This window comes from Dipodomys spectabilis, unplaced genomic scaffold (assembly GCF_019054845.1).
Source record: "Dipodomys spectabilis isolate Male_0828 unplaced genomic scaffold, ASM1905484v1 ptg000233l, whole genome shotgun sequence".
Classification (NCBI taxonomy): Eukaryota; Metazoa; Chordata; class Mammalia; order Rodentia; family Heteromyidae; genus Dipodomys; species Dipodomys spectabilis.
Genome location: NW_024870910.1, coordinates 4314291 through 4337291, shown reverse-complemented (window position 1 = coordinate 4337291; position 23001 = coordinate 4314291). Strand labels below are relative to the sequence as shown.

The 23001-nt window shown below is 42.8% G+C and overlaps 1 protein-coding gene across 1 annotated transcript in view; it reads left to right on the top strand.

The window, feature by feature from the left end:
• Positions 1-23001, top strand: part of Mctp2 (multiple C2 and transmembrane domain containing 2) — a 136378-nt gene that overhangs the window by 30569 nt on the left and 82808 nt on the right. The window contains exons 5-8 of the mRNA XM_042698563.1: positions 7861-8003; positions 8663-8739; positions 9216-9327; positions 13273-13308. Coding sequence (XP_042554497.1) covers positions 7861-8003; positions 8663-8739; positions 9216-9327; positions 13273-13308 — 368 coding nt within the window. The remainder of the gene's footprint in view (positions 1-7860; positions 8004-8662; positions 8740-9215; positions 9328-13272; positions 13309-23001) is intronic.

Genomic DNA, 23001 nt, shown 5'->3' with positions numbered 1-23001 from the left:
CCCCCTCCAAAAAAAGGACTTACAATGCTATTCTGGAGCTATTCTTCGTGTATGGGTATGTGTGTGTATCTGTGTGTGTCCTGGGGCTTGAACTCAGGGCCTAGTCACTGTCCCTGAGCCACTTTGTGCAAGAATTTACTACTTGAGGTACACCAGCATTTTTGCTGGTTTATTGAGGATAAGAGTCTCATGGAGGGGAGCGTGGGGGGAGGGCTGGGAAGGTGGCTCAGTGGTAGAGCCCTTGCCTCCCATGCCTGAAGCCCTGGGTTCGATTCCTCAGTACCACATACACAGAAAAAGCCAGATGTGGTGCTGTGGCTCAAGTGGTAGAGTACTAGCCTTGAACAAAAGAAGCTCAGGGACAGTGCCCAGGCTCTGAGTTCAAGCCCCAGGACTGGCAAAAAATAAAAACAAATAAAAAGAGTCTCATGGACTTTCTTTCTCTGGCTGTCTTTAAAACATGACCCTCAGATCTCAGCCTCCTGAGTAGCTAGGATGACAGGCCTGAGCCCCATCACCCGCCTCCTCCCCTCCCCCGCCCCCACTCCTCCGAGTCATACAGGCTTATTCTCCCAGGTGGTTTTATATTTCTCTTTTACTTCTTCAGTCTAAAATTTATTTCTCACACAGATTAGGAACTTTTTTTATCAAACTGGCTTCCTTTAAGAGACCAAAATATCTCTTTCCCTAATGATGTGGGTGCTCGTTTTGAATTGCGTATTCAAATGTAATACATATTGATGTTTGCTCTCCTGTCCCGGGCCTAGTGCTATGACAGTATCAAAGGCACTGACAGGTCAGGGCCGCTTTCACCTTGCAAACTTGGGACTGACTTCTCCCTAGTACTGACTGTGACCGCCAGATGGCACTAAGTCACTGGTGGGCTCAAGTGGGAGCCTGGGCTGGTGGGGGGTGGGGGGGGGGGAGGGGGAGGGAGAGGTGGTCACACTTTAAAGATGAGATGCAAATGCACATCCAGCACTTGCTGAGACTAAAGCAAACCCAGGCCGCTGGGTTTTGTGCCTTTTGTTTTGTTTGTTTTGCTTTTTGGTCTCAGTATTATATATTATCATCAGTTTTTTTTTTTGGTGGTGGAGGGGAAGGCTCCACAAAGTCATGAGCAGATTAAAATGTCTTGGTGCTTCTCGCTTGCCATTATTCAGACCCTAGCGTTTTGATTTATGTTAAAAACCCGACCATTTAAGTTTTATTATCTATACGATTATTAAAATTTAAACTTACATAATTAAAATACTGTAGATAGATATCCCCTCCCCAAGCGACTATTAGGCCCCCCCCCCCACCTTTTTTGGTGCTGGTTCTGGAGCTTGAAGTCAGGGCCTAGGTTGCTATCTTACGTTCAAGGCTAGTGCTCTACCACGTAAGCCACACCTCCACTTTTGGTGTGTTGGTTCATTGGAGATAAGAATCTCACAGATTTTCCTGCCCAGGCTGGCTTTGAACTGCAATCCTCTGATCTCAGCCTCCTAAGTAGCTAGGATTACAGGCATGAGCCACTGGTAACTGGCTTAAGCATAAATCTTAAGTCCAGTGAAATAGACTCCAGCCTGTAGGGAAAAGATCATGCAGGGCAGAAAGTTTTATGTAAGTTATATACAATTTTATATAAGTATCTGTTACACAAGTTACAGCTATACATTTATAATAAATTTAGGAGTGGACGTTTTTCCCCCTCTTTTGCTGGTACCAGAGTTTGCGCATGGGACCTGGTGCTCTTGCTTGGCTTGCTTGCTCAGCTGGGGCTCTACCACTTGAGTCATGCCTCTGGCCCAGCCTTTTGCTGGTTATTTTGGAGATGCCACATAGCAAAGTGCAAATAGCAAGGCTAGTCGAAGACTGGACCATCAGAGACACATGGTTCTGAGATTGGTAGCTGAAACAGCTCAGCTGAAACCAGTTTCTAACAGCCTAGCTGCCCAGAAAGGCTGAATCAAAGAACACAGCATCTTCAGTGAGGAACTGTTGATTTTGAGAACTTAGAGAGGCTTATTTAGAAAGCTAGTTCCTCCTGGGGAAACAAAAATATTTTAAATAGTTTCCCCCCGCTAAAATTTGCACAGAATCCTAGCAAGAAGTACCTAGGATAAAAAATGCTTTTCCAAGCTGGGTGCTGGTGGTTCACGTCCCTCATCCGAGGTACTCAGGAGGCTGAGATCTAAGGATCAAAGTTTAAAGCCAGCCCAGGCAGGAAAGTCTGTGAGACTCTTAGCTCTAATAAACCACCAGAAAACTGGAAGTGGTGCTGTAGCTCAAGTGGTAGAGTGCTAGCCTTGAGCTGAAGAGCTGAGGGACAGCGCCCAGGCCCTGAGTTCAAGCCCCACAACTGACAAAAAAAAAAAAAGTTTTTCCTACCACTTTTCATAAAGGTGATAGAAGTGTCATGTCTTTAAGATGGCAACAAAGAAACATTATAGAGACGAATTCAATCCTGGATGTTAAAGTAGATGAATATAAGACTGCGTATGTGGTTATATGCTCTCCTTTGATTTTCCTTTTTTAAAAAAGCTTACTTGAGCACTACCACTACAAACAGGCATTCTAACTAAGAGACCAGAGCCGTGTGCCAGCTCTTCTGCTCTTGAGGTCAACCTTGGAGATTGGTAGTTTTTCATCTGCCCGGTAGAAATAGAACGGCATAAGAAAAGGGAGCGAAGAAGGAATCGGTGGTGGATTTTGTGGCCTTGGACTCCCAGGTTCATTCATTCATTCATTCATTTATTACCTGTCTATAATCTAGCATGTGTCTACACGCATCTTTCTTGAACTATGTTTGCATGAGTGAAAAATGGCGTGTATGATACCCCCAGAAGTATGCTTTCTTTGAATCCTTTTTTTTTTTCAATTACCTGTAAGAAGTTGTGCAAAGGAGTTGACATTCAGCCAAGCGGTGTACGCATACGGTGTGTCTTGATCAATGCCACCTCTTTTAGCATTCCCCACCTGCCCCTTCCTTCACTTGTCTTAATTTTTTATAGGCTGTGCATTGAATTTTTTTCCCATTTAATAAAGCGGTTTACGTACACAAGCCATCTCGATGGTCGCCATTTTCACCCCCCTTCCGCCCAGCCCTTCTCTTATTTTCCTTTTGTGGTATATACAATGAATTCTTGATTTTTCTCCCCGTCCTCCCCCCAAGCCCCACACCCCCTCTTGTGGGAACTCATTTCCTGGGACTTACTTTGTTTTCTATATTAATTTTTTTTAAAAAGGCAGTGAGAAACTTTTAAACTGATTATTTTAGTAGCTCCTTGTGTCCTGCTGCATTTCTGAGCAGTCTTCTGTATTTGGTCACACTAAGTATGTGTTTCAAGCAAGGATGTAGCAGTCACTGCTTCTCTGGCTGGCTTTCGCTCCTGGTGCTGGGAGCATGCTTCTTGAGACCCCCCAGCAGGTATTTCTTACTGCCTGGATTGGCTTTCTCTTTGCCCTTCAATGCTCTCCGGCTTTATCATCTCGGCCAGCAGACTTTTTCCCCCTCTCCTTAATCTCATTTTTGTTCTTTATTCGATGTTACAAGCTGTCTCCAGACTCATCTTTGTAAAGGTTGTTTCTGATCATTTTCTCCCCTGTTCATCAGTGAGCCCAATTTTCACTCATTCTTCATGCTAAAATAATTCCAGCCGGACTAACGAGTTAAGTGTTAAAAAACAGCAACAAAGACAAATCAATGGAAAGAAACATGGCTAAATTGATTTAAAAGCTTACAGTGAGAAAATTGCTTCTATACCTGGGCATTTAATTACAAAGCCAAAAATAGAGTAGTTACACAAGGAAGCTTGTATTTTCAAATCTATCGCATCTGTCTGTCTGCTTGTCTATCTATCTATCTATCTATCTGTATCTAATCCACCCATCTAATTATCTATCATTTATCTGTCTAATCCATCTATCTAAGCCATCATCCAACTATACAATTATCATTTATCTATCTAATATATCTTTCTAATTTGTCCATCCATCTATCTAATTATCTATCTGTCATTTAATTTATCTAATCCATCCATCTATCCATCTATCCCTCTATCTAATCTCTCCATCCATCTGTCATTTCTCTAATCCATCCATCTATCCCTCTATCATTTATCTATCTAATCTCTCTATCCATCCTTCTAATTATGTATATATATATAATATATCCATTTGTATATATAGATATATCTGATAAGTATTTATATATGTAATATGTATATATGATATGCATATGTACCTAATATATAGAATGCATATATTTGATAAGTATATGTATACACGTGTATACATAATATATACATGTATACACATGTATATACATGTGTATAGATAATCTGATATATCTATGTCTACAGATAGATGGATTTTTTTTTTTTTTGTCAGTCGTGGGGCTTGAACTCTGGGCTTGGGCACTGTCCTTGTGCTATTCAGCTCAAGGCAAGCGCTCTACCGCTTGAGCCACAGCACCACTTCCGGTTTTCTAGCAGTTTATTGGAGATAAGAGTCTCACAAACTTTCCTGCCTGGGCTGGCTTTGAACCGAGATCTTCAGATCTCAGCCTCCTGAGTAGCTAGGATTACAGGCGTGAGCCACCGGCGCCCGACTAGATGGATGTTTTCTAATGTAATCTACACTCAATGAAGTCAGATTGTGTGATAACCTTTGGAAAAGCTGGGCAGGAGGGATGGGCTTAGGATAGTTATAATGGGGTGTGTAGACAAGGTAGAGGTTCACAGGACACATCTACGGGATTGTGCTGCACATGCACATGATTAAGAAGACAAAATCCCTTGCAAGAGTACGGGGTGTGGTCTGTTCCTGTGGAGCTTACTACTTCTGCTGGGGAGGACAAGCCAGGGATCAGGAGACAAAACACCCGTGTCTCTCCTGGAATGCCCAGAGAGCACCCTGTGCACCCCGTGTGCCCCCCGTGTGGCTCCATGGGCCCCTAAGTGCATGGATGCATGTACACACACGTATGTCTATACACACTCATGTACATGCGGTGTATATACACACGACTGCATGTACATGCATGGGAACGTGTCCACGCCTGTGCATACACCCGTGTCTTAAGTATGTTCAGGTGTGCACCATGCACACACACGTATGCATATATGATGGACATGTGTGTCTAGGAATACGCGTGTGTACGTGGTAGGAAGGTTGCGCATATTCATCGTACACCTTCTCACAGTTTAAATCCTTCGCAGATTCTAACAGCAGCGCAGAGCGAATGCGTCTGCAGCCGCCGTGCGGGTGGGCCCCGTTCACGATGGCATGGCCCCTCTGAGGGAACTCCTCGCTTGCCCAGGGCAGACACAACTGACACAGGCTGCCCGTTTGTCCGTCTGCAATTGCTCGGCTCTGTGGCATCATCTAGAGGCTGCGGTGTGCAGACACAGGGGAGACATGGCTGTGGGGAGATTCCTCGAACCATCTTGAGACTCTGAGTGAGAGGTTCTGAGTGTCTAACTGGGCAGATCTGGCGGAGGCCCCAGGACGGAGTCCCTGGGATGGAGGCTGCATCCCCGGGCTTCAGGCCTCTTCCTTCTCCACCTGGAGTCTCATTGTGGATGAAGCGCCCGTCTTCGGGGTGGAAGTCCACCCATTCAGGTGTCATCTCGTCAGGCGGAGAGGCTGGGGGGTGGGGGGCGGCTGCCTTTCTGGGAAGCTGACCCCTTTCAGAACCTGCCTAGTTGACATGTCACTTACGCGACAACGAGTCACTTAGGCTCAAGGAGTGAAAATCACCAAATGCTCCCTGCCTTTCTCCAATATATTTTTTTTTCCCCCTCCTAACAATTAACGCTGCACTAACTTGACACCCTCTTCCCTTGTTTGCCTTTGTCAACCCCCGGTCCTTTTCTTCTATTAATTCCAGACATTAATATTTTCTTTTATGCAACTGCCGCCATTCACCCGTGAAACAGTTTGAACATTATGTAGCTGTCAAGAGGTCTGGGATTACCCAGTATGCTTTGCCTGTGAGAAACTGACACCACGGGCCGAGTTTTGAGATGTTTATTTTGAGAGTAGGCTGACAAGCATGAAAGCCTGATCCCCGAGTGGCAGCTTCATTTAATTAAAGGCCTCTTTTTATTATAGTTTTCCCCTACTTTCACATATATATATATATATATATATATATATATATATACACACATATATATATCAGGATGATCGTTAACGTCTGACTTGCCAGAGGTATTTTCCTGTGGTGTTAAAGAAAGGAGGAAGTGGACAGACGCCTTGCTCACTACTGAGAATTCTACGGGTGTCTACGAATGCATTTATTTTTAACTGTGCCTCACACAAACACTGCTCAATATGGTGTGTGTGTGTCCAGGTTTCAAATAACCCAAATGTTGGGCTCGGCTACCCAACTTAAAAAGTGATAGTTGAATGTGTGTATTTGTATGTGTGTATGTGAACTTTAATGTCCTTGTTTAGAGTTCATATCCTTGGCTCTATTGGAACAAGGGTGGATCAACAGTTGTGGCTTGTTGAGTCTCTTAATTCTATTAATTACCTATCAAACAGGGCTGCTTTGATTTCGCATCATGGGAAACTTCCCTGAATTTATTTGCAGCCATTTTTAGACCATAGAAGCCAAAGGAAGAACTCGGTGAAACAACCATTACCCAACCACCACCACCACGGTAAACAAAACAAAACACCTCAACTATTCAGGGAATTCAGTCTGGGGGTCTTCATGGCTTGGTACGTGTCACGTGACTGCCTTTCCACATACTCATCTCCGATGCTGCTGCATTGGCTCTCACGGTGGGTTTCGCGGGCGTGGTTGGGTATACCAGGGGATAGAACCCTGTACCCTGCATCCTCGTGAGCACTGCTCTGTTTCAGAATTAACTGTGTCCTCATGTCCTCTTCTCCTTTGTGCTGTTTTTGTTTCTCAATCATTATAAAATGATGCACACGTGTGCATGTAACAAAGGCACAGCACATCATCCATGCATTTATGTTTTGCACGCTGTTATTATTAATAATAATAAAACCTCCTCAATCGATCTGCGAGAAACACTGTGGAGGACCGTCTTCAGTCATCTCTTTCCGCCCTGGGCCGGTTGGAGGGGAGGAGAGGTCGTCACTCACTCTGTTGTTGGCATCCACTCCAAAGCTCTCCGGGAGATGCGAGATGCGGGGGGCAGGTCCGGCGCTGTCAGCTTGGGAGGCCGGCGGAGGGCTGGGCAGGCTTGGAGCTCCGCAGGCCGCCGGATGGGGGGAGAAACAATGGCTGCTGCTCGTGTGGCAGGTGCAGGGGACCAGGGGAGAATGGCCAGGCTCTGTCGACTTAATCTCTGTGCCCTCAGTGCCACGCTCTGTCGTCTGCTGGCCGGTCCTTTGAGCGTGTGGCTGCCGAGTGGCTTTGTGTATTGTGATTGTATTTCCGAGGGTGGGGGCTCTGTTGGGCGGGCCAGCTGCAGAAGGTTTGCAGATTCACTTGCTCTGCTTTTCGGTGGGCCTCTGGCTGTTCCTTGGGGAGAGGGGCTTGCGTCTCCATCTCCCCAGGACTCTTGACACTTGAGTTGATGCCTTGAATTTTTGTGGGTAGCAGAGAGATGACAGACCCGCATGGGGCCAAATGGGGGAAACAAAACAAGAAAACCCTCAAAGGGCCCATTCATATTCTAGTAAAGGTAAAAAGAGAGAGAAAAGGAATTAATAATTTACTCCTGAATTATTTCATTCCCTCTTTCTCTCCTCCACCAGAGGGGCCTTCGAGGTCTGAGCAGGGAGACCTGGCTGCGTTCGGCACCGTGTCCTGAGCCCCAGCCCTGAACAGATTATGTCTACTTAAAAACTCTTGTTCTCTCTCCCTCTCTGTCTCTCCTTTTCCTTTGAAAGGCACGAGTGATCCCTATGTGAAATTTAAGCTGAATGGGAAGACCCTGTACAAAAGCAAAGTCATCTATAAGAACCTGAACCCAGTATGGGATGAAATCGTTGTGCTGCCAATTCAGAGCCTCGATCAGAAGCTGCGGGTGAAGGTAATCACGGATGGCTGGGGGAAAAAAAAAAATCCTAAGATCTTCTCTGGGGTTTCTTACGCCTTCTTGGAAGCCAGTCGGTCACTGTCGATTCTTCATATAGTCTCCTGATGGATAGTGTCTATAAGTCAATGGGATAGACTGAGTGTGAAATCCTATCTCCACTGACCGTATGTAAACGTGGGAGGATTGTTACTAGCAGCAAGTAATGACACCGTACAGAAACCTTTGCCTGTGAGGATCACTTTATACCTCAGAGCGCTTCAAGCTCCCCGGCGATTGCTCCAACATCTGGGCTCAAAGAGCAGGAGTTGGGTTCGAGAAGGGGGTCCCGCTGTAGAATGCTTAGCAAATTTCTGTTTCCTAAGACCTGCTTCCCATAAGGAGAGGTGCTAACTTAGAATGAGATCTCATTCAAACGACAGGAAGTGATCGGTTTTCAATGTATACCCCTCCTCCATCCCCGCCCCCCCCAATGAGTAAGGCTGGATACATTTCTTCTTTCTATAGGGTTGGTTTACGTTTCTCTGTAAGTGGATGGTACAAATTATTGTCAGGTGTGAAGGAGAGATTTTTTTTAAAGGATCCTTGCTGTTCATTTGAGAAACTGTGGGTTTGTGCACATGCCTACACATTCCTGACCTCTCTGTGCTCTGTAGGTGTACGATCGAGACTTAACCACCTCCGACTTCATGGGCTCTGCTTTCGTTGTTCTCCGTGATCTCCAACTTAACAGGTGTGTTAATTAATTAATTTATACTACTTAATGAGAACTGGCGGTCCTCACGCGTGACACTTGGCAGAGAGCAACCCAAATGAAAGACTGGTGTTATTGTTAGATTCTGCTCGTTGCAGATGACAAATCTAGTTTTTCAGACATTAAACCTTTTATAACACACCTGGAAATACGTGCTGGGGTTTTCATTGTTAAACATTCAGGCTCATTCACTTAAGACCAATAGTTTATCTTTTATTTGGGCCACATGGTCTTGCAGATGAGTTAGGTGGCTATTGGATCAGATGATACCAAACCAAGTTTTCTGCCCTGACAGTGGTTGGTTTCTTTTCACTGAATCTGGGCCTCTCGTGTAGCATTGGCGTTTTGATCCTTCACAAGAGATAGGAGACTTTTTACCCTAAGCTATCTATGGTGCCAAAAGACTAGTCGGTGTTAAAATGATCATTATTTTTGTATTTGCCTTTCGCTTACAGAACGACTGAGCATATTTTAAAACTGGAAGATCCAAACAGCTTAGAAGATGACATGGGAGTGGTTGTGTTAAACCTGAACCTTGTTGTGAAGCAGGGGGATTTCAAGAGACATGTGAGCAGAAAACTCTTACTCTTTTTAAGCTCGCGCCTGTGATTTCCATTTGATTATTGGGCTATTGACATTTTTATAATTATTTTTAGGAGGAAACAAACACTTTTCTTTATAAACTTAAGGAACCCATCTGTGGTTACCGACGTGTCATTTGAATGACTGACAGGAAAGCACATTAAAGAATTATCTCTAACTTGGCTAGAGATGTGATTAGTATTACTGTAATTAAAACTCAGATGTGATTCATATGTTGCTTACAGTTGCTTGCCTGAACTATATGGTCACTCATTTTCAAGAGTTCTGTTTAGTAATTTTTTGGGGTGTGTGTCCTAGATAAACTTTAAAAAAAATCTCATTTTCATTTACGAATACGTTTTAAATATTATAAATCATTTGCAGCATTCTGAATTTTCCTTCCTTTCTCTTACCTACTAAGTTTTCCATTTTGGGGATAGTTTGGTGAGGAGAAACATTTTAGTATTCTCTGTTCTCCTTCATGGAAGTTTTTCGTGAGTACCCAGCCTTCTGAAGATGTTTGTTACATCCAAAGAGCCACCCGATTCTATCAGGACACAAAGGAGACTGTTCTCAGGAACATATAGATGACTGTAAACCACAATTTCCCTTTATGTTTTGGGATTATACGTTTTTAATCCTACACACTAAAATAAGAACAAAAATGTGCCTTATTATAACTTACTTGAAAGGCATTTTTTTCTCATTTTGCTGGAGAAAGAATAAAATGTGTTTCTGTCTTGCCTGGGTGGAATTCACTGTGAACAATCTGACACTTGTGTGTGAGTTAGGTTTCAACAGACAAGAGCCAGACAAGGAGAATAATCTCCATAGAACATACCAACACTGAGAGCTATAATTTGTGAGTTGTAATTTGAACATCAACAGTGGTTTGCTAGCAAATACACAGAAGGTGGGCTTCAAAAAGTAGAACTGTGTTGCCCCCTTTTAATTATTAGTGCCAACTAAACATTTGTGTTTTAATTTGGATTTCCTGATGGTAAGTTTGCTCAACAGAGAGAACAAATCTCTGCTGATCACTTTTTTTTTGTTTTAAAGAAGTACCCCATACTTAGGATGTCAGTGAATCTGGTATTTTGATGTTATGATGTCTGAAATTGATATTGAAAATAAGCAATTTTTGAGCTGGAAGCTAGCTTAAAATAACCCAAGATACAAATAACCAATGTATTCTCAAATGTTCCTGTGTATTTAAGTGGTGTTTGTAAAGTTACATCATTTCCTGCACGAACACATTGACATATTTAAATGACTACTTTGTGGATTTTTCTGTAGTCTATTAGAGCAGTCATCTTGCCATTTAAATACATTTAAATTGGTCCCCAAATTTAGAGAGGCCAAGTAAGTGGGATTTTAGATTTACTTGATTTCAAATTGCAGAGTGATTAATGCTAGATACACCTTGGATTGGGTGTTTGTAAAGCAACTCAATTTTTTTTTTCAAGTTCAAAGTCCATGGGTAGTTCCTGCTTTACTGTGTTTGGCTCTTCTTATATTTAACCCTCCCCTCCCCAGCCTGTCTTCTATGTTGAAGAATTGGTTAGACAGTGTGCTCACTCATGTGGTTTCTTGTCTGGTGGAGGTCTGGTGTACAACCTATTTATTTTGTATATTTCTATGGAGACCGTATACAAAACCCTGGCTCTTCTCGATGGCAGCTTGCCTTTTTCTCTTTATATATTGGTCAGAGTATCGCTTAGGAATACTCACATAATAATTTATTCTGAGCCATATGTGGCTTTTCTACTTCAATCGCATGTGATGGGCCCTTGGAGTGTCGTAGATAGGAGAAAACATTTGTTCTTTTCATCAAGTGAAGTTCATATTTCAAGGTACTTTTATATTGAGGTTTTTAAATGGAAAGGACTAGCCCTTGGGACCAGTGGGCCATAGATAACTAGGTACCTTTGATACGTTTCTATTTCGATTCCAGTTTCGATGGAGGGACTTCAGCAGGGATCCTCAGTTTTGTCTCCACTTATTTTTTCTTTCCATCAACCATGAAGTTAGTGATCGTTGCTACAGAACCAAACAGAACCAATCTGTCCGCCCCCCCCCCCCCCCCCCCCCCCCCCCCCCCCCCCCCCGCACACACACACAAGAAAAACCTTCACACCTACAACTTGTCCCGAGTTTACCCTCCTGGGTAGAGATCGAGATCTAGGTAACACAGGTGAGAACTGGAATCTTCCGATCAGGTGCTAAAACATTTGTTGGAAGGCTGACAAATACTTTTTTTTTTTCCTGAGTAAATAGAAGAATGCAATGAAAAGAATTTTTTTTTTTGTCAGCCCGCCAAGAGTTAATCAAGTCTACACCTTTCTCTGAACCTCTCAGCTCATTTTCCTTGGGTGAGGAAGGAAGATAAGGAGAGTATTTGTTTCCTAGTGCTATGGAGAAGATCGGGATGAAGAGGTGTGGTGCTTCTAATGACGTAGAGACATTCAGTGTGGTAATGTGTAGCGAAGGGTAAGCCAGGAAGGGAAGTCATTTTTCTATGGATATTCTTTAATAATAATCCATTTTGATTATTATCACACAAAAAAGCAAAGAATTCTATGTGAGTAGGATTTAAATAGCTTCATCCTCTTGCAAGATGCTAATTAATTTTGGCATTTGGGTTGGGTGAAAATACGTGATACCACACTGAGAAAATACCAGCTGGAAGAACTGATTTTACTATCCTGGTGGTAGTTTCTAGAACTCTTTGTCACATGTTAAATGTTGATTTCTTCCTTGTTTCACCAGGGGAGGTGTTCTGAACAAAGAATATTTTCAAGTCATTTCTGTACCAACGTTTCTAGTTCTTGGGCAATGGAATCGGAGTGAATTTATCCTAAAGACCATTTATTTCTGGTGTCTCATCTCCAGGGATGGCATATGGACAAATTGATAGGCCAGTTAACTGATAAGGATTATTTTTTTTTCCTTCAGTCCAGTCGTAAATGTGGTCTTCTCCGTTAGGCTTATAACTGAGTTAGCATATTCCAAATTTATCCAGTGAGCTGGTTGAGCAGCCTAAGTAGAGCCTTGAAACAGAGAATGCTCACCGGAGTAAGAAGATGGTTTTGCAGTGAGAACATTTTAATTTTAAATCCTTTTTGTACCAGTCCTGGGATTTAAACTCAGGGTCTCCCTGTTTCCCTTGACTTGACTGGTGCTCTTTGAGCCACACCACCACTCCAATTTTTTGCTGCTTAATGGGAGATAAGACTCTCATGGAATTTCTGCCCTGGCTGGCTTTGAACCATGATCCTTAGATCCTCCTCAGGAGCTAGGATGACAGATGTGAGCCACCAGCTGCCAGGTTTTAATTTTAATTGTAGTTGTGGCTCAGCGGGCTCAGCATGTCTAATTAAGGATGAGGGAAGAACCACGTGGAAAATATTTTTCTTCTCTTACTCAGGGCTGTACTAACTTATTTTTCTTAATTAGGAAATAATGACTTCACATATTTTCCTGTTATTTTGAATATTGTGTATTAGCTTATGAAATTTAATCGAATAGTATTTGCTGTTTTCTGGGAATATGGAAACTTACACATGAACTAACATCAGTCATAAGTGTTTTCACATAGGAGAAACCTGATTTTCCACTTTTTTTTAAAAAAAAGAGAAAATGGTACCAGTTTCAATGTCATTTCAATAATACCTTTAGGAACAGAACAGTATCCATTTGCTATGGGCTGGGTAGACTAAACACTGGAAGAAAATTAGGTAGCCCAAACGTACAAATGGGAATTTTAGCATTCGTACTTTCTTGCTTAAATGTGCTTTGTTCATAGCATCAGAATTTGAATGCCAACCATAGCACATAAATTATAGCCTATAACACAGTACAATCACTTTATTAATGAGTTTTCTCTGTTCCTTTGTTACCGTCTTGATTATCCAATGGTGCCGAACTTAGCGGTGGTCGCATCGGAAGCAGATAAGTGCCAACAAGGTGAGTATATCTGTGTTTTCCTTTCCATACTGTGGCTGAAACTTCATCTTTGTAGCAAAGAGAAATGTATACATATTGGACATCACTCAACCTTTACTTGTCATGGTATTTGTTGTCTCTTAACATATAAGAAGGCAACAATTTTCCTTTAAAATTTCATTTAATAATGGGCCTGGCCAGATAGTTGAACTCATTGCTTGTTGGAATGGTAACATTTCATATGTACCAGACATGTTTGAATTGTATATATCCTTGAGCTTGGATTATGAAGCATATAACGTGGTTAGATTTATTCCTTTAGGAAGTTATTTACCGTCAAATTTAAAAACTACCATCAGTATTATTGGGGCAATGTACAGATTAAGAGGAAGGAATGTGAGGTAAGAAGCTATTACTCTTTGCGGAAGAATATCCCAAATTATTTCTTCGTGAGATGATGGCTGTTTTGTTTTACTTTGTTATTAATGTCAAGCAGTTACACAGTGGCTATACGTTAGTGCTTAGGTATTCTAAGAGGACATTCTGCATGGAATAGTTTGATCAAGTTATTTAGTGTGTGAATTATCACGTAGGAGACCAAGTGCGAAGATTATTAGAAAAGTAAACGAAAGCCCTCTGACTTCATTTAGCTACTTTTGAAAGAGAAATTATTAGGAAAATAATTCTAATTAAACGGCTTACATCCAGGTCTACTGCCATGATGATGATGATGATGGTGGTGGTGGTGGTGGTGGTGGTGGTGGTGGTGGTGGTGGTGGTGGTGGTGGTGGTGGTGGTGGTGGTGGTGGTGGTGGTGGTGGTGGTGGTGGTGGTGGTGGTGGTGGTGGTGGTGGTGGTGGTGGTGGTGGTGGTGTGTGTGTGTGTGTGTGTGTGTGTGTGTGTGTGTGTGTGTGTGTGTGTGTGTGTGTGTGTGTGTGTGTGTGTGTGTGTGTGACAGGCAGAGGCTTTTCTCATAATCAAGTTGTACTTATAGATGTGCACATGTGGTGAGATCTTTAACTTCTAACAGAATGCCTCCTCTATAAAATAACTAGTTTACAATTAGGATACCTTCAGATCAAAGTGTGTGTGTGTGTACACGTGTGTGTATGTGTGTGTGTTTGAGGGAGAGCAAGCAGGAGAGGAAGAAGGTGTGAAGATAGGAGAAGGAGAAACAAGGCTGGGTTAGGATCCCTTTTGGTTTGGGAGGTAGAAGGAGAAACCTTTCTCCCACGTAACTGAAATACAGCCACGCTTTGCATTTGAACACTTCCAAGTACCTGTGACCAAGGGAAGTTGCTACCCTGCCAGTTTGTTAGAAATAAACCTGAGAGCGCCTAAGTGGTTGTGTGTGCCCTGTCTCAAAGCTCCTCCAGCTCTGTCTTACTCCTGGGCAGTCACTAGAGGGTGGAAGAGGCCCGTGTCTCACGGCGAACGAGGTCCAGCGCCGGCCTGCCCCTTTCCAGTCTGCAACCACCCAGGGCAGTAAACCTTCCCAGAATGCTTTGGTGAAACCTGACAAAGCAGTATTTCCTCCTTTATTGATTCTGCTAGTGCACTAAAACATTGGTACTGTACATCAATAACCAGCTTTAGTTAGGGAGCTCTGGTGTGTGGAAGAACATAAAAGACTGGAGAGAAAAATTGCGAGCTTGGGGAATATTGGAGTCTAGGGAGGACCGGAGAGGTTATGGAAGAATGGCCAAAGGAGTGAGGAGGGATGGGGAAAAAAATGTTGACGGCTTGGAGAAAGATATCAAAAATATGGAAGGGAACAGAGGATCTAGAGAGCCGTGTGTGTGTGTGTGCGTGTGTGCGCGCACAGTGTCTTAAAACTGAGCTGTATTCCTCTCTCTCTTTTCTCTCTCTCCCTCTCTCCCCCCTTCTTTCCCTTTCAGAAATATAGAAGGGAATGGAGGATCTAGAGAGCAATATGTGTGTGTGTGTATGGATATGTATATATGTGTATGTCTTGAAACTGAGCTGTATTCCTCTCTCTTACTCTTTCTTTCTCTCCCCCTCTCTTCCTCTCCCCTTTCTCTCTCCTTCTCCCTCTTCCTTTCCCTTTTTATCCCAAGTCATACTGATTTCTGAACTTTTGACTTCTGCGTACAGGGGTTTAAAGGTATTATTAATGTCACCGACTACTCTATATTTAGTAAACTTATGAATGATAAGAATTCATTGACAGCTACTCAAGTTCTTTGAAACATGTAAGGTATACCCTGGGGAACACTTAGGAACTCTGTCCAGAGTTTCTGCTTCTGAGAGTGTGCAGTTTGAAACAGAGATGTGGAGGAATTGCTGATTTGTCTTATGAAAATAGACACACAGACGCTATTAGAGACATTGTCGTTAACTCTGTGTATACTGGCTAGCTTACCTGATGACATGTTTATGCTAGAAGTATCATTTTCTTTTAGGCTTCACGTATTATAGTTCATAGTGGGTAATGTCTTGACATGTATGAAAAACTTCATGTTCTAATATGGTGTACAGCCTGTAAAGTATCATTAACATGCCCACCTCAATCTGTTTCTTGTAATATCTTCATTTAGACAATTGTGTCTCTTCCTCTAATTTCCTAATTTTTGGATCAAATGTACCTGCGTGGTATAGATTGTGTGTGTGTGTGTGTGTGTGTGTGTGTGTGTGTGTTTAAACTTCTTCCAAACCATATCCTTACTGTTTTGCCCTTAGCTTTTGATAGTAAATATATATACATACATACATATATATATATATATATATATATCCATATATATATATATATATATCTCCTTCTAAAATAGGTATGCATTCCATGCAAAAACCTTTTGAAATGAGCATTTAAAGAAGTAATTAGCGGTTTGATTCAATAGGACCTGGATTGCCATGTAATTCCTTTATGGATTTCTGGTAGGTTTTCTGTCAGCTGCCCCTTCTTTCAAGCAGCATGAGAGGAGAAGGGAAGGAAGAAATCACTGAAACAGAATTCACTGACTGGACTCAGAAACTTAGCACGCGCGCGCACACACACACACACACACACACACACACACACACACACACACACACACACACACACACACACACACACACACACACACACACACACACACACACACACACACACACACACACACACACACACACACACACACTCCGTCTCTTGGTCTATAGCAGAGCTATGTCTGAACACAATGATTTTTTTAGATAGAGATTTCCATCCCTTACAGAGATGAAGTACACAGTTTGACATAGCCCCCCCCCCCTTTTTTTCAGCCCACTGGTTCATGCATTTATATGTCCTCTCTCTAAGAGAGGACATTCCCGAGTGTATAACTTTATTATTTAGGGTGGAATTAATGGATGGTGCCAATTCTTTTAGACTATTTGGCTTCCTGTTCTCTTATTCCATTGTCTGTTACTGCAGAAGCTCATGTCTGCAGGCTGCATTTTCTTTAATTTTTATTTTATTTTATTTTTGTCAGTTGTGGGGCTTGAAGTCTAGGCCTGGGCACTGTCCCTCAGCTCTTCAGCTCAAGGCCAGTGCTCTACTACTTGAGCCACAGCACCACTTCTGGCTTTTTCTGTTTATGTGGTGCTGAGGAATCGAACCCAGAGCCTCATGCATGAGGTGCAAGCACTCTACCACTGAGCCACCTTCCCAGCCCATCAGGGCTGCATTTTCTAGCTCCCTTGACCAGCAGGTTTCATATCTATCTATCTATGTATCTATCTATCTATCTATCTGCTATTATCTATCATCTTCATCATATCTCCCTACCTATCTGCTATCTATTATCTAGCATTGATCTCTATCATCTAATATCTATTATCTGTCTGCTATCTACCTACAAATCAATTAATCTATCTGATAATCTGGCGCCTATTATCTACCAATTAATCACTTTATCTGATAATCTACCATCTCTTATCTATTATCATCCAGCAGCTGCTATCTATTATATATCTGCTATCTGTCTATATCTATATCTATATCTATTATATATCTGTCATCTATTTATCTATCTGTGTATCTATCATCTATCTATTCTCTGTCTATTATCTACCATCTATCATCTATCTGTCATCATCTGTCTCCATCCATCTAACTTTAATGCGGGTAGAATGACCTTTTCGGTTTTCCCTTCTCTCTGAAAGGAGCCTGTAGTCCATCTCTTGTCTGGCCAGAAATCTATCTGAACCTTTTGGACTAGACACACTCTTCTTCAGCCGTTCATCCGATCGCCCCTCTGAGTGATGTGAGACTTAGACTTGCTCAGAGATCCCCCCCTGGAGTGTAGTCTGAACTGACAGACTGATAAGAGAGATGAGAAGTAAAGAGACAGAGATATTTGTAGGTGCAGGGGGGACCCTTTCCCCTGGCCTTGCAGGTTGGTGGGGCTTGTAAGAACCAAAGTTAGCGTCATCCTGGGTCTAGACTCTTTTGCATTGTAAGTCAAAGCCAAGACAGAAAAAAAGTAGAAAAGACTAGATCTGACATACAGACTGCCAGGACAGTGTGTGCACATATGCGTGCACATGCTCATGCACACAATCAAGAAATATTGGATGATAAGAGCTTCCTATAGATTAGGACAAAGAGATAAGCTTGTGGACTTAAACACCTTTTATTAATTTATTTTGTAACAGTAGGTAAGAACGGAGAATGATTTTTCAACTCTGAGAGCTCTTTGGGTATTTATAGACCTCATCTATTTACTTAATCTTTTTGTTCTCTTCATTCGGTTGTTTTACAAATTTTTAGGTGGGAAACTCGAGAGACAATATGCTTTTTTAATTGCAAAAAGATTCTAGGTAAAATAGCTTAAAAAAAAATAAATCATGATCTTGTTTGTAGAAATTCTTCCTCTTTTATTTTCTTTCTTGTTTTGGACCTGTGATAGTTTTCATCTACACAGACACATCTTACCTTCCATCCATATGTGGTAAATCTGAGGAGGCTGATGTTTGATGATCCTTAGGCAAAAGGGGTCTGCGTGGCTGTAGCATCCGTGCTTGCAGGATTTTCTTCAGATGATATAAAAGAGCTGCCAAGGGGAATCTAGTCTGGAAGTCGGGGTCCCTGCAAGTGTGGGCCTTCTTAGTGTCACCTGCAAAAGCTGCCGGTGACAGAGAGCCATTTCACGTGTTGAAAGGGCCTTGCAAGGAGTATTTTGTAAAACTTTTTGAGTAGATGGATGTTTTCCCCATCATGTTTTTTGGGGGGTGGGGTTGGGAACAGTGGTCAGCATGGATGAATCGTACACTCTATTGCTTTTCTTACCAAGCTGATGAATTTTTTCTTTTTTTTTTTGCGGATTTGTCACCATAACATCAAAGAAATGATCGATGCCAGTCCAAAGAGAATGCACGGGAAGCATGATTCTATACTTCCGTCACCCGGGTGATAGGAAGGGTCTATGTGCACGAGTTGGCACTTCATGGATGTGCAGATCATTCATGGTTTTGTCCCCCGGTCCCCGGTCCCCTGTCCCTCCCTCGCTCTCCTCTCCCCTTCCCTCAGCTCTCATCTTTCCTCCCCTTGGCTCCTCCCCTCCTCCTCCTCTCCATTTTGGAGCCTCTTGGATGAGCTGGCCATCACAGGCAGTTCTGGAGCTCGACCTGGCTCACTGTGACCTTGGTTTGGATTCTGACTCCTTGTCCCCTCTCATAATCTTGCTTGACTTGTCCCCTCTCTGCCCTGCTTCCCGGGCTCAGGAGAGAGAGCAGACAGAGAGTTGCCCTCACTTCCTGGGTTTCTGTGGAAGCTGCCTCCAGGACCCTGGGTCCTGGGATCTCAATGCTGGGATCTCCTTAGCATGTCCTCTCCAAGGAACTCCTTAAAATACAGCCGTGTGGCTCTCAGAATCGAGGCGAACTCATGGCTTTGAAGGTCTATTCCTGGATCAAAACCTTCTGTGGAGACTGAGGTGACTCTGGGCGCCCCCCCCCCCCCCCTGCATTTGAAGTCAGAGGACGTGCTATGGTGTGCTCTCCCACTACCCCTTCCTTCTCATGTCCTAGAAATACTTATTTCCCAGGCTCTCTCGCTTTTGCAGTAACCAGTATGGCCAACCGCTGAATATCATACCTTGGCTTCCACAAATGAATAACCACGGCACCGGCCTTCCGTGGAAATGGTTCTGTCCTTTCAAGAAGAATGGGTGTGGATCTGATAGGGTTGGGGTCCCAGGCAGAGAGAGCAGATGAATGAATCAACATAGAAATAGTAAAAGGTGCTGATCCTTGGGGGGCGGGGGAAGAAGGGAGGGAAGGAGGATAATATAAAAACCCTGATGTGCTGTATTTGATCTGTTCTGTCTGTGGAGGAATTAGGGTCAGGCCCCAGGTGACTCTGCTGCATCTGCTGGTGTTTCCTTCAGTTCAGGTGGGCTGGGTCCTTTCTTTCTTGCCTATCTCCTCCCTGGGCTGCATTAAGATGACAAATTTCACTTATGGGCTAGGGCATGGGACATGAAAGCCTGAGCTATTCCAGCTAACTGAGTGAGTGCAGATGAGCTGATTTATCGTGGGGTGGAAAGGAAGAGTGTTTGAAGAACAAATAGATGTTGTTAGCCTGACTCTGCCACAGAAAGGCGCATAGAAGGTCTGAACTCCACCTCCAACCTCCGACTCCTTTGCCTCATTACCCCTCTTGAGGGTGGAACTGAAACATTCAAGTAATTAAGGAACTTCCTTAAAGCACACACATAGGCGCACGCACACACAGACCCACACACCCACAGTATGTGGCAGGCAGATGAACTTCAATTTTGGAGCCATTTTAGTAGTCATATTATCAATATTGTACTACTACTACTTGTAGTATTATATACATGCTTTATTATTTAGGGTGAGATAAATAGAAGGCATGTCTCGTGTCTTTTTCTGTCTGTGAACTCTATAATAGATCATTCTCTTACCCTGCCTTTGAGAAAGGGAGGGCAGGAAAAAAAAAAAAAAAAAAAACCAAACCCATCACCACCAACAACTTGAATAGCAAGAAAGCAAGTCCATCAGATCAAACACGACTGCGCTAAATACTAAAATGTTCAAAGTCCGACAGAGATAGATAAAGGCTTTGATGGAAAGTGGATATTTCCCAGGGACATTACAAGCAATAATCCAGATGTTCGGGTGTAATGCAACGAGTGTCCGCGGATAGAGCAGGCGTCCCTGCCAAGTAGCCCCCGATGCAGGCCTCCGCCCTGCCCTCCCATGCTGGTCTGCCATATGGAACCCATCTCCAGGCCCCCTTAATAACCGGCTTTGGATTCCATCTCCACAGAACTCATGGAGCTTAAGTGGGACCGTTTTATGGACAAGTTAGATAGAAGCCTTTCCAAGATAAACATCCAATTTGAAATTAGGACATACCAAGCCACAAAATTATTTTAGGCCAATATTTCATGGAAGCGCTCCCATTTTTCTTTGGCGATTGCCAGACTGTAGGGTGCCCTTTGATCCTTTGTGGACATCCACCCCCTCCCGCCCCCCTTTTTATTTTGTGAAAAGGGTTTTGAAATAGTTGCAGTGTTTGGGGAGGACGCTTTATCTGTCGGAACTTTGAAGCATGGCGGTGGGACAGGTCGTGCTTTAGCTTGTGGGTTGACAAGTCGAACTTTTAAGAAGAAGAAGAAAAAGGAATCACAACAGGATATATGAATCAAAATCTCATTTTTGTTTGGAAGGTAGAACTTTGCAGACCTTGCCCTTGATCAGCTATAAAATGTATGAAGTTTACCTCCTGCTTCTCCATTACTGAGCTTCAGACCTGTGCGCTCAAGCGTGGGCTGTGTATGCAGATATTGTGTTGTTGTCAGCAAATACAAAAAGTTGCTTTTTTTAACCATTTCATAAACTTTTATTATTATTATTTTTCCCTTCCCATCTCCCCCCCTTCATCCCCCCTCCCCCCTGCCAAAGTTGTAAAGTTCATTTTTTGACATAAAGACTTGTACGTATCATTGATGCAGTGGGTCCACCTGTATCCTTATTTAAATGATTTGTTTTTTTCCCTTCCCCTCCACAAATTTCACAAACTTTTATTATATTCTACCTGGAGACGAACTGCAAATAATTTTTCCCCCTGTCCACACATTTTTTGCAAATAAGTTTTAAGAAAGCATTATTCGTCAGGGATAGGGATGGTAGCTCGGTGGTAGAGAGCTTGCCTAGCATGGGTGAGGTCATGGGTTCTATCCCAGCCTCCTAAGAAAGTGAAATAAGGTAAAATTAATTTTTTTCAAAAACCATTATTCATGTTTACTAGAGGAGACTCCCCCCCCCCACCACCACTTTTTTAAATTACTTCTTTGTCTATTTATATGCAGCGTTCTGTCTTGGAACCTCTAAATGTGTTCCCTCCCTCTTGTTTCATTCTGTTCCTTTTTCTGCATGTGAGTGTGTGTGTGTGTGTGTGTGTGTATGTGAGAGAGAGAGAGGGAGAGAGGGAGAGAGAGAGAGAGAGAGAGGGAGAGAGGGAGAGAGAGTTGTTTCCCAAGGAAAGCAGTGTGGATAAAGGTTTAGGACCATATATGTAGTTTCCATACATGTAGTTCATTAAAGGCTTTCATGATGAATCACAGAAAAGTAAGGATCTCATAAAATGATCAACAACCCGCCTGGTCTGGTACTGTCAAATCGTCCGCAGAGAGTGGAGGAAGGATATTGGGGGGATGAGGTAAGTGGGTGTGTAATTAATACAGTCCCCCGGAACCAGGTGTTGTGATAAATTGTGACTAACTGGTGTCTGAGCAAATGGATGTGTAAATGATTTGGAAGATAGAGTATATATAGACTATCTAGTGTTGGAAATTCACGGCCTTACTGTGACGCCTGACGCCATTGATATTCTCCAGTCCATTTATTTCTCCTTCCAATAATAAATAATAATAAAAAAAAGTCTGTCCTGCGCCATTCCACTCATGGAATGGAGGATGGAAATGAATCCTGCCAGGTAACTCAGCTCGCGGCTCAGGTAGGGACTCTCGCTCAATCCAAACCTAAGAAAAGACATCACTGAGGTCACTGGCGGGGGGGGGGGGGGGGGGGGGGCGGGGGGGGGGTATCTCCAGAGTATTTAGTGGCACTCAAGAAGTCGATTAATTTTTGTTGTTGTTGTTGAGTGTGATTGGGGTATGATGATTATATAAAAACAAAAACCAGTTTTACTTTTAGATCTTTCAGCTAACACAATAGAGTGAAGAGCTAAGATTGGTAAGATAGGGAGTCTGATAAGTACAGAGAGATTTATTCTAATAATCCTTTCAACCATTGGGTGTGTCTTACAAATACTACAGAGGCTCGAGGTGTGGCTCATCCCAAGAGCACCTGGATAGCAAGCCCAAGGCCTTGAGTTCAAACCCAAGTACTGCCAAAAAAAGAAGATAAAATATTGCATAAGGAAGATTAAAAATACAGTTGGCTATCATCACCTTAACAATAGGAGGTGCTCGCCTACTTGTGCCTATTGTGTTTAGCTCATCTATATCTTTATATGTGAATATGTATATGTAAATACATAAATGTATACGTATACAAATAGGCAAATATACATATTGATGCATATATACATATATATATAATTACAAACACTCATACCGATGCACATAGTTGAGTGACTGTAGATTAATAACTCCGAAAAGTAAATAATAGCTGACTGAATTGCTCCTGGGTCCTAGAAGTTCTGATGAATGTTTAGACTTCCCTCTTCCCGCTCCTCCT